Source organism: Gymnogyps californianus, chromosome 8 (genome assembly GCF_018139145.2).
Source record: "Gymnogyps californianus isolate 813 chromosome 8, ASM1813914v2, whole genome shotgun sequence".
Classification (NCBI taxonomy): domain Eukaryota; kingdom Metazoa; phylum Chordata; class Aves; order Accipitriformes; family Cathartidae; genus Gymnogyps; species Gymnogyps californianus.
The window spans coordinates 6,509,764-6,525,512 of record NC_059478.1 but is presented as its reverse complement, the minus strand read 5'-3'; the positions used below and the strand labels follow the sequence as shown (position 1 = coordinate 6,525,512).

Below are 15,749 nucleotides of genomic sequence, written 5' to 3'. Positions count from 1 at the left end.
TTCCTGTTTCAACTAGGTGTTGTGACCGGCTACGTCTGTTGTAGGCTATCAGCAACTCAGACTGACACTGTGAGAGTGTCAGGGCCTGGGAGAGATTTCCAAACCTTTATATCAGAAATGTGAAGTGCAGAAGTGACGACCTCTGGGTTAAATTAAGCTCCAAGGGATCTCCTGTAGCTTGCACAGGAGTTAGTGGAAGTTTCTTTGAAGAGGGTTCAACACACTTTTCCCAGAAACCATCACACATTTTAATTACTCCTTTCATACATCCAAGCACTTCATATGCAAGTCAACCTTCCACGCAAGTATCTTTTTAATAACCTTTTAGTTAAGCCTAGTAGTTTTCATTTCACCAACCATTTACTCTTCCCATTAAACAGACCTTTGTTCAAAACACTTTCACCATTATGCTCTTATCGGTACAAATTCCACCAACTGCTAACACCAAAAAGCAGAATAACTAGATGTTCCCAATTACCGCAACTGTCTAAGCAGAACAGTCACACAACATAAAGGTGCGCATAGTGCTGCTGTTTAATTGGATATTAAAACCCCCTACAGCAAGAGCACCACACACCCGAGGGAGAAGCAGGATGCTGGAAAGGAGACTGTAGCTGACAACTTCAAGATGGGTTTAGAAGATGAGGATGGAAACCTAATGCACGATAGCTTCTGGAATGGCTTTGGCACCTTGCTATCTGCCCTCTCTCCAGGTCATTTTAGATTGTGTTGAACAGCACGGTCCCCACAGAACAGCACTGATGACCTCTGTCTGCAGATCATTTACCCACTGTCTCCTTTCAGCCAGGATTTTTTGCATGCGAAGATCTTTCCTCTTAGAGAGGCTAAGCAGTCCTCAGATAAGACCGACCCTTTGCCAAGGGGCCCTGTCAAAAGCCCCTCGGAAACCTAAAACCGTACTGGAACTGCCTGCAGAGGGGAGTTTGGAGAAGTCTCACTCACAGCTGTAGCGAATGCATATGGTACGCGGGGTCCAGTCCGACGGAGGTACCATACCGGCAGAGGTATCTGCGTTACAGAAGTACAGCATTTCAGAGACAACGTAACACATCCCTAAGAAGTAGGATGCAGATCAGTTCCCTAATCTGGAGACTTCTTTGAGGAATGAAATTAAAATGACCCATTAGCAAGGCCGGGAGAATTAGTCTCCCATTCCTAATCAAGCCAAAGTGTTGCTGTGGATGGTGGTTCAGCTTGATCTGAGCCAAGGACCTCACATCAAACACGACAGTACCCACAACTGAAAAACGCCAGCTCAGCTGCTGCACGAGTGGAAGGTGCTGAGCAGCCACCACCATTTTTTACTCTACGAAATATGCAAACAAACGGCACAATCAGTACTTTACATTAAATAGCCTGGTAGTAAATACAAAGGTACGTTACCCCGACGCGTCACTTTCACTCTGCTGCACAACTTCCTGCTGAAAAGGCAGAACACATTAGAAAGAAATTAGTGAAATTACGGCAGCTGGCAGGGGAAAGGAAGCAAAGCTTTCTGACACGGAAAGGAAATTAAGGCTGCAACTTAAGGACAAACTGGATGCTTCTACCACAGTGGTTAACAGTAGATTAAGTGTCATTATTGAGTTCCAGAGTTAAAAACCCCCCTGCCATAACTGAGGCAACACATACCTCTTTGGAAGTTACAGCCTTGGGGTATTTGGCAGCACCTGCCTGAGTCTGCCGGGCTAGTTTCTAAGGAAATTTTTCTTCACTAACCATCTGAATCTAAACTGAAGTGAAGAGTCTAGCAGACGCTTTGGGTAGCACTCAGACACGTCACAGAACACAAAACATGGTTTTGTTATGAGAAGCCTCCTTATGTGTGAAAACGTTTAAATGAAGAAGATTCCTACGCAATGAGTAGCAAAGGTAGCTTAAATGTGGTCTTCTGCTCTTTGAGTTTTGTGTTCTCAAACATTTCCTACTGTAATACTCAGCTGGACAGATTTAGAGTGCACAGTTCCATCAGAGACACAAATGTATTCAAATCCCTCACCCCAAGAACATGCACCGTCATAGCGAAAATAAAGCTTTTTCCATTATTAACAGACATTCAACTAATCACACGAAAGTGCGTAACGGATCGGTACTCCCTTAGATAGAAACATTTATGAAATACAGCTGGTAACTGTTGAGTTTATTAAGGAACTGTTTTGTGGTTGTTTTGTTTTTTCTTTTAAATAACCAACATGATACTTCCCCTCCAAATAAAAAAAAAGTAATGGAAAGAAAAACTCAGCAGAACGCAAGGAGAGAAGGGATAGAGGGACAACTCTGGACTGTTCTGACTTAGCAAAGACCTGCAACAACAGATCTCCAAACCCAGTGCCAAAGAGCCATCACACTCGAGAGGGCAGGGCCAATTTATCCAGTGACCAAGACTGCAGAGAGAAGTCTCACAGCCCACGCATCCTTGCAAAAAGCTCAAGCTGATGCATGGTCAGTTCGGCGAACTGAGACAGTGCTAGCATGTGTGAGTGATTTCAGTCTTCTCAAGTCCCACATTTCATTACTCAGTGGTAATTAGGTTATTTTTTCATACAAAGCCAGTTTAAAGCCAGTGAGTGCAACCTCTACCAGTACAAGTTCCAGAGATTCCCGTCATGTAGCGTTCCCTGCCAGCCACTGCTGGGAAGTGGGTCTGGACCGGCCAGAGCGCATGCAATGGAGTGCTTTCTCCAGCCCAACTGAGCAGGCCTCGTTCGGGTAAGAAGCAACCAAGGAGACCACAAACGCAAAGGAACTAAGCATTAAGATTTGTCCAATTTGTGTGTGCGCTCATGCCTCCGTAGGGTACCTGACTCGGTGAAGGAATGACCACAGTAATTGCAAGAGTAGGGCTTCTCTCCAGTATGGATGCGGTGATGGCGCTGGAGCGATGCCAGCCGGGTGAACGTCCCTCCGCACTCCTCGCAGTAGAAGGGGCGCTCCCCAGAGTGAGTCTGCTGGTGTCTTTTCAGCCTGAGCAGCTGGACGAACGCCATGCCACATTCCTGACACTTATAGGGCTTGTCTTGTCGGTGGATGACCTTGTGTTTGGAAAGCAGGTTAGGCTTATCGAAACTTTTGCCGCACGTTGGACAGGCATAAGGTTTATAGTCGTCTTCCTCAGACTTTTGGTTTTCTGCACAAGGCTGATCAGCGTACTCAACAGTGTGTTGGTTACGGTGCACGATCGACCACGGGTTCCTAGCCATGCCGTTTCCCAGGATCACCATGGAGCGCTCTATCTTGTGCACGTTGCGTAGGTGCCTCCAGACGTCAGCCGTGCGAATGAAACCCTTGTCACACTCTGGACATTTGTGTGGCCTGTCACTAGAATGAATGAGCTTGTGCATTCGCAAATTTGCCGCGCGGAAGAACTCTTTGGCACAGACGGGACATCGGTATGAGTTTTCCACAAGGTGAGTTCGCTTATGTTCCTGCAGCTCGCTCATACCCTGGAAAGAGGAACCACACTTCTTGCACCGATATGGCAAAGCTTCCTCAGAGACAGACTCCAGGTCCTCATCAAACACATCAGCAAGAACGGTATTTTCGTTATCGTCACGTAGCCTTCTCCGTGGTCTCTTGGACCACTCAGAGGAACAGTGCTCTAAATCTTTATCTTCACACTGCAGGTCGAAGTTGGTACTGGAGGGGACAAAGACCCCAGCTGTACTCTCACTTCGTTTCTGGTAGTAGGTCTCATAGGTTTCTCCGTCTTCACACTGCAGCTCTGCAGGAAGCTCCTGCTTACCTGAAGGTCCAGCAGAGTTGCAACGAGGACCGCACGTCTGCGAGTAATTCATGTCTACCTCCTTCTGGAGGCTAGGTGTGTGGCCCACCTGCTTAGTGGTCTTTCTGGAATAATTCGAAAGCTTCTCACCTGTGTCACAAATGTTATTCTCAGGGTCCCAGTCCACATTCACATCCATCCTCTGAGGCGTACGCTGTGTTCATCTGCAGCTCATTGATGATGTGTATGTATACCAAGAGCTTCAGGTCTTTCATGGTAAGTCCATCTCATTCTCCGCTCTCTTTACAGTCCTCCCTAGAAAAGAAAACACCCATTTCATCAGTGATTTTTCTGATATTAACATAAGATAAAGTTATCACAGTGAAGGGTTTTTTCTGATTAAAAGAATGGGACAGACTATTAGTTATGCAGTAGGAGAAACACAATCATCTACTATTATGTATGTAGAAAATACACATTCAGCATACAAAATACAGACAGACTATGCTTAATGAAGTTAAATCCTCTATCATAATCCAGCCTTCACTACAAATATAAATCGACAATTTTCATTTTAAATTCACCTAAAGATGAGAAATCTTCAGAACTCTGGGGTGCAAACACTTTTGGCAAAGTCCTACACCATAGCTGTCCGTGTCCCCCCCAGATCTTTTTCCGAGGATTCATGCTGAATCCTTGTTTTTACCTTGCTAAATACAAACTAGGAGCATCACTCACAAGGCGTTTTCTTTCAGAAACTAGTTAGGTAACGCAATGAGACCCAGAAACTGTGTCAGTCAAACAGCCAAAACCAGGAGCAATGTACGGAAGGGGGGTCTGGAGAGCTCAGGAGCGCCTTTGGCCTCCCGTCCTGGCCAGCATTATTGTAACTGTCTTGAGGATATTTGGGGTCCCTGTGCCACTACCAGCTAGCACCATGCCAAGAAGACATATGCAAGGAAAGGCACGAAAGAGCTGTCCAGAAAGCTTACTAATCGTCTTCCCAGGCTTCAAAGCACAGCTAGTAATCCTCCAGAGCTGGCCCACTGGAACAGCTTCAGATTCTCTGGGTAAACTCCCTTTGCAGACCAGCCTTGCTTAGCAGAAACTAGGAGCAATGGTAACTGGTCAGAGATACCTGTCCAAGTCACAAACTTTCTTGTGAAGAAGATGCTTTCGTTTATGCCATACCAAAGCGTGGATTCGCTAGGGGTTTTCTAGATTTGTCCCAGCAGCCTCTATTGACGGCAGCTCCGCAGGGAGCTTTTGCTCACCTGGTTTAAAACCGCATTCACACTGAATTGCTAGCCTAAGCTCAGAAATTGCATTTTTCCCACCCTGATGGATACCTTGGCTGCTCCTCCGACCCCCACCTTCTTCACTTCCTCTTAACTGCTTTTGTCTGGGTAAGACTTCTCTGAATACAAGCACATATATATATATATAAAAACACATACATGTAAAAATGCACATATTTCTGTATTTCCATGCGCACATAAATATAAAGCTTGTCTATTTAGTTTCAGTAGGTTTAAATAGTTAGAAAAGCACTATAGCAACGTGCATTAAGTGAAAGGTCTTATTCACATCTCAGAAAGGCCAGCTTCATTTGAGACACAAGCTGCGCTTTCTTCTGCTGTCATACAGAAAACAAGCTGAATTAGTCTTCTTCATTAGTCACCGCCTGGAACAGAATGGCTCGAGTCACCCCCCGACTTCAACCGTTCCCCGTTAATTTAATAACGAGTGTATGGGAACAGGACCTGCCCCTCACCTCCCGCCGGGGGCTGCGCCCCGCCGGCAGCACACCGCCGCCTCCCGAGCCCTGGAACTGATCTGCTCTTTCCTTTGTTGAAGAAAAAAACTTTTCAAGGGAGGCTGGCGCCGCTTGGCTTAAGAAAACTCCCTGACACAGGCCCGCCCGGTTTCCACCGGGGGGGAATATTTAAATCACGATGTAGGCTTAAAAATAATAATTAAAAAAAATAAAAATAAAATACATTTTTAAAAAAATATATATATTTTTTTTTTTTTTTTTCCCCCAGGCAGAATGAACCCCCAAACTTTTCCGCGTGGCGCAAGGGACCATCCCGCCTTCCGCAGACGCCGCCCCCGCCGCGGAGCGGAGCGGCCCCACGCCCGCCGGCCCCCGCTGCCCGCGCCCCTACCTGCGCGCTTCCCGCGCCGCCGCCCTACCGCCCCGCCGCCACCGCGCAGCCCCTCGCGCCGGCGCGGAGGCCCCCGGCGGCGGCGGCGGCGGCGGCGCAATCGCAGCGCGGCAGGGGCCGCAGCGGCTGGCGGCTGCCAGCAGCGGGGCGGGACCCGGGCAGCTCCCCCCCTCGCCAGTCCTCGCTCCGGCAACGCCGACCGGGGGTGAGCCGGGACCCCCCCCCCCCCCCGCCCCGTCCCGTCTGCGGCGACCGTTTTCAAACCGCTGCGGCAGCGGCCGGCGGAGCCGGGAGGTGGGTCATGCGTTGGCCCAAAGGGCGCAGGTGTCCTTCCCACCCGCTCCTGCTGAAAGGCTCTCTGGAACCCCCGGCGCTCCGGGGGACCGGAGCCTTCTCCCCAACTCCAGCCTGCAGCAATTCACAGGGTGTTCCCCCTCCCCGGCCCCCCCGCCATGGCAATAACTGTGCGTCTTCCCGCAGAAGTTTGGCGGTGATTGGATTCACTTTCAAGCTTTGCTTTGTCAGAAGAAACAGGCTCTGCTCTTGTAAGGAAGGCTCTGTCTGCGTCCCCGGCTTGTGTGTCTCACTTCCATCTGGAATGAGTATTTCTTCACCCTGAGTGCCCAGAACTGCACTCAGTATCTTCTGCGAAGTCTCACCGGGGCCTTTCACAGCGGCTCTATTTCCTTATTCCTAGTGGAAGTCCTTTGCCTGACACATCCTAGGATCCCATTTGCCTTTTCCAAAGCCACAGCACGATCACAGTCCGTAGGCCTTCTCAGGCTCCTTTCCTCCATCCCTTATAGCTGATAACCCACCACTCTGGAGCAGAAATTTTCACCTTTCCTCTGCCGCCACTTCTGGAAGACTTCTCATTCTTCCATGGCTCTGCAGCCCTCACTCCTGTTCATACTCCATCTCAGCGCATTTCATTCCCACATGTCCGTTTTCACATTCCCATCATTAACGTAACTGTTCAACAGGAGTCATCCAAGGTCCAATCCCCCAGGAACACCGCTGGGAAGCTCCCAACAGCTTCTGTTCAACTACAACCAGTGGTCCCTGACCCAGTCCCCTCAACGCTCTGCATCTGTCCCCCCCCGTTATCGTTCTGTGCTTCCTGCAGTCGAAACTACTCTCCAACATCACTGTGTAATCTCACTGAGATTGCTCCTGCTTTTAACGCTGCAGTTACGTTGCACGCTGGACAGCTATCTTGCTGTCTTAACAAAACTCCTACAGGTTTTGGAAATGGGCTTCTACAATTAACAGCAAATACAGAAATTAAAAATGAAGAAGAACGTACATTACTAGCATGCAAATATGGTATATGAGAATGCTCCAAGTTCTACATTTTTGTGATCTCACAGATCTTTCTAAAAATAAACGTGAAACCAGAAACTACTCTGCTGGGAGTTGAGGGAGGAAAAGAAACATACCTACTCCTTTCACACGGAAAAGCGAGCTACTTTTGAGAGCAGAGTAAGTGGAAGTTCAGTTTCTTCAGATTAGGCTGTTAAAAAATAAGTTAGCAACATTTCTTTAACGACAGTCCTTGAATCTATGAGAAACCTACATGCTGCTTAGTATGGCGAACCTTGCAGAGAAAGAACCGTCATTCCAACTCTCACAAACTAGGGAAAAAACCTCAAAAGATTTTAATCATTTTTATTATCACTTTTCTGAATTTAAAATTCTTGGACGTTTCTTACCGCAATGCAGTAGGTGGGCAGGGTAAAGGCTTTCTTCCACCTAGACACAAGACGCACAGAATCACATACCCCTTCCACCTCCCTTATGGAAGACAAGCACACAACCCTCCCCTCGTTCATCAGTTCTCATAAGGAAAACTCTAGTCATGTATAAGCACATACCAACACCAATATCTCCGCAGCCAAGCATGCTTATGCGGGGTGCAGATGATGAATGGCCATTTTTTAAAAATCCAAATCATGGTTTATTACAACTAACACATTAAAACATGAAAGGATGTATGGAGAGAAGAGATGGATGAGTCGTTCTGGCCAAGCGGGCTGTGCAGCCTAACAGCGACGCTTTTGCAAAACCAGCCCCAACCAGGGGTGATAATCTAGGCAGCAACACTGTAACTTAGAGACCAGGTGCGCACCAGAGCTCTAATTTAACACCTCAGTCTTAAGCGTAGATGCCCAGATGAGTCCAGCTAGTCCCGATCACATCCCAACAACGGCGCATCTCTTTTGACTTCAACCTGATCCAATGGCAGCATTTCCTCTTGCAGCTGCCAAGGAACGGCGTAATGCCAGCAAACAATGGTCTTCCTCATAGGGATCATGGAGGAAATGACCAAAACATCTCCAGCTGCTCCAGGTCCCCCTCCTCCTCCTCAAAAGCATCAACAAGAATGATGCTTTCATCATCCTCACTTATCCTTTCTTGAGGTTCCTCAGCGTGTTCAGAGGAAAAGCATTCTAAACATTCATCTTCACACTGCAGGTCAAAGTTGGTGGGTTGGTTGAATTACACTTCTGGTAGTAAGTTTCAGAGGTCTCCTCTTTGCACTGCAGTTCTATACGGATTTCTTGTCGGACTGAAGGTCTAGCAGGATGCACCCAGGACTAGAAGGTGGTGAGTAACCTTCCTCCACCTCCAGCTGCAGGCTGGCTTTGCAGCCCACCCTTTCTGAGGCTTGGCTGGAATCACCTGAGTGCTCCTCACCTGTGTGACAACTAACAGGAACCAAGTCCGCCTCCATCCTATGGTATCATATAGTGCTTACTTGTTAGTAATTGTGGAGACAGGCAGTACAAACTCCTGTGACCTCTCATGGTTAGCTTCTTTCACATCAGCTTCCTTGGAAAAGAAACAAGAATTTCATTATCTGCCAGGCAAAGTTAGCATTTAAGATGTCGGTTTAATTGAAAATACTTTAGTAGTAATAACTAATGCAGAACACTCCAAATGGTGTCTCATGGGTTAGATCAAGGACCTAGGGCAACTCTATTCAGTGCACCGTGTCTTCTGTTGTTGGTCCGAGATGAGACAGAAAAGGGCTTCTATGGCAAGGTAATAAAACCAGCGTGTACACGCCCCAGCACTTAGACCAACAAAAGTGTCAACACACTCATAAAATTCATGAGCACAGTCCCAAAACTAGCCTCTTGCTTTCAGTAATGAAGAACAAGCCATTCTACTGATGTTTCCCTTTTAACCTAAAATAAAAAATGAAATTCGGAGGTCTTATCTCATGTACCTTGGTCTTCAAACAAATATACTTAGCTCTATCAAGTTCCACATATTTTAATTTTTCCTCCTAATACTGAGGTATTTAAAATGTACTCTGCCTTCTATTTCACATTGCATTTATAAACACATGATTTCATTAAATTTTGCATTCTAAGCCTTTCCCATCAGCCTTGATGAGTTATTCCAGCACACACAAAAAATCCTCAAGATGACAGAAAAATAAGTGAAACACCTAATCTCTTTACAATATAGGATTCCTATTAAAATTACGTCATTGGGGCTTTGTACCTGTGCTACATTTATATTCCCAACACACATATATGGATGCCAAATCCATCTTTTTATTTATGCTACCTCACTTTTATGTGTCTTAAATGTGAAGAGTCTGTCAGGGCCGATGAGTACCTGTAATCTATTTGTCAGTTAGATCTGCTTTGCAGTCATTTAAAAAAAATTTTTTTTTTTTTTACAGGATTAGACTCTACACTCCTATGTTTCTGTTAAATTCGCTAAAAAGTGCAAACTCACTTGCTGTCACAATGGGAGCTTAATATATTTTATGAAGGGTTTAAAATCACATCCCATCAAATGTGAATTTTTATTGGCCATATAGGTTTCTCCCCTGACATCTGGCTGCTTTGTTTTAGGACTGCCATAAACACTTTAAACATCTGAGAGCTTCAGACTCTTCCACGTAAAACAACAAAAAAAAAAACCAACCAAGTTTTCTTCTAAGTAGAAGCTGAATTCAGAGAGACTTAACTGATGTTTGGCTGAAGCTTGAACTTTTAACTCCCCAGGGAAAAGATGGGCTCCCTTTAACACGCTGAACTCTGGTGAAAGACTAGCAATAGCTGTTTACCGTTAGAGATACTGAATTTTGCAAGAACGCCATCACAGCACCCAACAGCAAGTGCTCTCCTGCCGAAGCTGATTACAGCACGTGCAACATGCTACAGCCACAGAGAGGGAGAGCGAGCAGCCAACACTCGAGCAGTACCCTGCTGAGAGTGCGATGAAAAGAAGGTTCAGGATCTCTGATGCTGTCCTCTCTGAAATCACCTGGAGCAAGGAATCGTTCCACTATCTCTAGCCAGCACCAGCCTGTTATCCTAACATGCTTTTTTTTCTGCAAAGCTTGCCAGGATCTTCTAGGTCTGTGCGTCCCAATCAACTGGCATCTCATAAACAAGGCATTCAGAAGAAACAAACAGATTGAGAAAACAAGTCGTAACTACAGCAAAAGTCAGATACAGTTGCAAAATCTAGAGTCAAGCTGTAAAGAACATGGAACAATTAACAGGAAGAAACTAAGCAAGGGCTGCAAAAAGCAGGCTAGTCAAGTAATAACTTTCTGGCATGCTTCAGTTTCTCAAACTTGCATTTTCCTTTGCACATATTGATCCAGACTGTCAGCAATTTTCTATGCAAAACTATTGTCTGATTTTGCAAACATCCCCAGCCCAACTCCGACAGCTCAATTCAAGTGCTGGACACGCAAGACTGTAAAGGAGTCTGCAAAGCAATAACCCGACCCTTCTGGTGCAGGACAGAAGGTGCATATGCAGGAACAGCCATGCTCTATGGCTTCCTGCAATGACTGGCTATGGTTTTAGAGGAGATGTGTCTGCACATGTACCTTATACATGCTTAGTTTTGAAAACCCACCAAGTGCGTACACAAGCCTGTTACAGAGTTAAAGGAGAAATCTCTACCTGCTGAACAGTTCACTCAATACCCTTGATCTGTACTCACTGTTTTTTACTGCAACTGTTAGATTACCAGGTTGACTCAGAAAAGCATTTGATAACCTACTCAAATAACCATTCAGCATAAAGGATTTTTACTGGAATACCTGATTAAGTGTAAGTAGGACGTTTTTAAGCGGTGCCCCAGGAAAACACACACTCTCTGCGAGTTCTTTTTTTGATTAAAAAGGCAACTAAACGAGCAGCTCTGACTGAAACACGGCGCTTCACTCGAGCCACCCCAAAACCCCGCCGGGGGAGTTTCCCAGCCCTCTCCCCCAGGGCCTGTCCCCCCCTTCGCTCCTCCCAGGGCAAAAGGGCGATGGGCGGGCGGGAAGCTCACACTGTCCGCGGCCTGGCCTGGCCCGGCCCGGCCCTCCCCGCAGCAGCCCCCGCCGCCCGCACCCCTTCACCGTGCGCGGCGAGGCGGCCGCGGCGGGGCCGTGCCGGGCCGTGCACTGCCCCTCGGTGGCCCCGGCCCCGCGGGCAGAGCGGCGGCAGCCGCCGCCGCCGCCACGTTCCCCCCACGCCGGGCGAGGGCAGCAGCATTCACCGCCCGGCCCGGCCGGCGGCCGCCACGTTGTGCCGGTACCCACCGCAGGGAGGGGATAAACGTACCGCCCCCGCTGATGACGCGACCGTGGCCCCGCCCCGGCCTGACGGACAGCCCCCGCCACCAATCGGCGGCCGCAGCCCGGCAGCGGGGCAGCGCCCGCGCCACCAACCGCTGACGCGCGCGAACGGCGGGCCGACGCAACCCAGCACCGCCCTCAGGGGACGGGCGGCCCCGGGGCCGGGCCCTCTCAGAGCCTCCGGCGACCGACACACCCCGAGACCGGCCCCCGTCACACCGCTGGTGACCGACGCAGCCAGAGATCAGCCCCTCTCACACCCTCATGGGACTGACGCTCAGAGGCCGGCCCCCGTCACACCCTCGGCGGGACTTTCACAGCTGGAGGCTGGCCCCTGGCACACCTCCAGTGTGGCTGACACAGCTGGAGGCCAGCTCCTCTCACAATCCTTTGTGTGAGTGACATACTCCTGTCACATCCCCAGTGTGACTGACACCGCCGGGGACCTCCTCTGTCACATCCCCAGTGTGAATGACACCACCAGGGACCTCCCCTGTCACACCTCCAATGTGACTGACGCAGGCAGGGGCCGGCCCCCCTCACACCCCCAGGGGGAATGACACAGTCACGGACCAGCCCCTGTCACTCCCCCAGTGTGACTGACACCCAGACACCAGTCCTTCTTATTCCCCCAGTTTGACTGATACAGCCAGACACCTGCCCCCATCACACCCCCAGTGTGACTGACATCTGGAGACCAGCTGCCGTCACACCCCCAGTGTGACTGACACAGGCAGGGACCGCCCCTGTCACACCCCCAGTGTGACTGACACAGGCAGGGACCGCCCCTGTCACACCCCCAGTGTGACTGACACAGGCAGGGACTGCCCCTGTCACACCCCCAGTGTGACTGACACAGGCAGGGGCCACCCCATCACACCCCCAGTGTGACTGACACAGGCAGGGGCCGCCCCTGTCACACCCCCAGTGTGACTGACACAGGCAGGGACCACCCCATCACACCCCCAGTGTGACTGACACAGGCAGGGACCGCCCCATCACACCCCCAGTGTGACTGACACAGGTAGGGACCACCCCATCACACCCCCAGTGTGACTGACACAGGCAGGGGCCGCCCCTGTCACACCCTCAGTGTGACTGACGCAGGCAGGGGCCGCCCCATCACACCCCCAGTGTGACTGACACAGGTAGGGACCGCCCCATCACACCCCCAGTATGACTGACACAGGCAGGGACCGGCCCTGTCACAGCCCCAGTGAGACTGACACAGCCGGGGACCAACCCCTGCTCCAACCCCCAGCGTGACTGACATACTGAGACCACCCTGACCTCTGATGCATCACACTCCCACGAGGCTGACACAACCACCCCCAGTGAGACTGTCACTTGGAGACCAGCCCTTGTCACCCCCCAGTAGGCCTGACACAGCCAGAGGCCAGCTCCCGCTACAGCCCCTCGGTGTGGCTGACACACCTGGGGATCGGCTCCCCTTCCCACAGCTCTTGTCTGACTGACACCCAGGGCAACCACCCCATTGGCACCCCGTACGCAGGCCCAGAAAACCTGATGGCAAACGATAGCAGCACGCCTACTGCTCCCCCGGTGTGCCTGACAGTCAGTCGCCTGTCACAGCCCCTCACGGCCGTGATGTCCCCCTTCCTTGCCCAGCCGGTGAGCCCAGGCCACGTCCCTCGGTGGGGCTGAGGAAGCCAGAGGGCAGCCTCTGCTCGCGGGGGTCTCGCCAGACACCAAAAAACACAACAGGGGACGGCACTGCCGCGCTCACAGGAGGAGCACGCTGTTCCTCAGCCGTGGAAAACACCTTGTCACGGCATAAAGGACTCCAAAATGAATAAAAATGCCCTATCTCTGTTACGTGTTCAAGCCCACCTGCTCAATCCTTCTCCAAAACACACCTGTCAGACGGGAAGGATATTTGTCTGCTGGAGGTCTTTAAAATAAACACCCGACTGGGCCTTACGCTGGGACAAAGCCACCTAAATGCCCACAAATTCCTCGGCTGCCGGGTGAAAATCATTGGCATGCAACTGTAACAGGGTTAGGGATGCTGAGGCGTGGTGCGACGCAGCTCCTTTTCCTGCACCTCATCCCAATTTCACGCTGACAACCTGCCTCCCAGCTTCTCAAGATTTTTTTTCCCCCCCGCCAAGAGTCTTACACAGGTTCAACCATTCTAGGGACAATTTGTAGTCCCTAATTGAAAGTCATGGCATTCGGAAGACTGAGCACTCTCCTGGGGACATCAGTTCCACCCGTTTATCAGTACAGCCTTCGTCACTGCTGTTACACACGGTCAACGCAAAGTTGTGCACATCAAATCTTCCGGCCGTACATTAACACACATTTTTTAGCAACGCAGGACGTCTGGATAGAGGGCGGAGATCCAAGAGCAGAGGCCGTGCCCCCAAGCCGGGGTCCGCCACGCCTGTCGCACGCTGTGATTTATTCTCAAACCAGCTGAGCTGCCCACAGATAACGGAGAAAGGACTGCACGAGAGAGCGTGAGTGCACAGTGTATATGAGCAATCCCCTAAATACACAGCCTATATGGGAGAAGCCTCCAGATCCAGGACTCTTTGCTAAATCGAGTCAAGGGTATGATGCCTGTGCTATGCAGATGAGCTGTCATATTGTCTCCCACACAAGACCGTCTCCAAAGGAACCTACACCTACTGCAAATACCCTGCAGCATATGGACATTTATAGGTCAACCTGGAAAAAGCGAGAGTAATGATTGTCCAAAAAAAGCAGGAACCCAAATAGTTTTCCGACGTTATTTTGGAAAACGCAGACGTGGAACAGGCTGAATTATACATACCTGAGAGCCATTAAAAAATGTCAGATCTCCTCTAAAATGCATTAGAAGGAAAAAGAATGCCTCCAGCTTTCTTGTGCAAGAAGAGAATGCGGTATGTAAATAAGGCTCACTAATAAAAATCAGCGCCAGAATGAATTTGCAAGCGTATTCTAACCCTCTCTTGTGATGGGGACAGAGTCTGGGGTTTCATCCTAACAGCCAGAAACATCACCAGGCTGAAACTCTGACGGAAGAGCTGCACTTTCATTGCAGGAGCAACCGTGATGTATAATCCAGGAACTCCTCCCATAATGATTTCAGAGCAAACCCGGAATATTTGTTACCCTTCTCTAAACTGAGCTGGAAAAAAATAACTTCTGGTGCCAACTCTATGAAAACAACACATGTATCTTGACAGCATAGCGCTAGATGGTTTAAAAATGAAGACCAACCAACAATGCAATATTCTAGGTGTTGGGGGAGGAAGGGGACCGGCAAACCCTGAAGTCTGTTTGCATTTCCAGACTCTCAGCGTTCGCCTCCAGCATGTACCTGCCCCATCTCCCAGTTGCATGCACCGTCCTCAGTATATTTTTCCAAAGCTTCAGCCTCTGAAAAGAGCCGAACCCTCTGTTGACTGATGCTTCTGCTGGAGAGCTGAGATTTCTATAATTAGCATCAGAGAGAATTTGGGGAGGGTGCTGTCTCTTTTGGTTTGGGTTTTTTTCAGGGGTTTTTGTTTGGTAAATTTGGACGTTGCACATTTTAAAACAAAACATTTCACTTAAAACATCAGCACATCGGTTCATAATTGCAGAGTGGAGACGAGGAGCACGTCAGTAGTCGAAAAAAAACATTAAATTTGCAAGGAAGTGACTGAAGCGTTTGCACAGAAGGTGGCAAATGGAGATAAGACAGGCAATCTGCTTGCATTCAGCTGTCGGGAAACTTGTACGGCAGAGACCCTTTATAAGAGAAGCAAGGGGCAAAAAAAAAGAAAAACTATAGAAACACCTGCTTTCCCTTCTCTCCTATGTGTGCAAACTCTCATTAGACGAATTATTGGCTCACAGCTTGATCAGTGGAGGCAGTCCCTGGCCACCAGAACGGATCCCTCTCACATCTCTGCTGGGATCTGCGCACCCACTTCCAGTTGCAGGACTGTGGTGGGAACCATGTTCACAAAGGTCGCATCATTCAAGGGGGAGAAACCCTCTGCCCTGAACGTGTCGGTCACCACTGGGATGACCAAGGTGCCCGTCTTTGCACATTTGTATGAATGCCTTTTCATTTGGCTCCTTTTTAGTTTTCTTTGTCGTAATCCTCAGGAAGAGTCAAGACATAAAAATGCCTTGCCAACAGGCAGCTATTGAGCCCGGACTGGCCATTTTTTAGCTGCTGCGGGCTGTCATCTCCCATGAAAGAGAAACTTGGAGTGAAAATGGTCGTGTGGGA

General features: G+C 49.3%; 1 protein-coding gene across 1 annotated transcript; it reads right to left on the bottom strand.

Moving 5' to 3' along the window:
• Positions 1-2,213: 2,213 nt before the first annotated feature.
• LOC127019296 (zinc finger protein 551-like) lies at positions 2,214-4,005 on the bottom strand. Its single transcript, XM_050901286.1, has one exon. The coding sequence runs from the start codon at positions 3,939-3,941 to the stop codon at positions 2,775-2,777; it is 1,167 nt and encodes a 388-aa protein (XP_050757243.1). The 5' UTR covers positions 3,942-4,005; the 3' UTR covers positions 2,214-2,774.
• Positions 4,006-15,749: the final 11,744 nt, after the last annotated feature.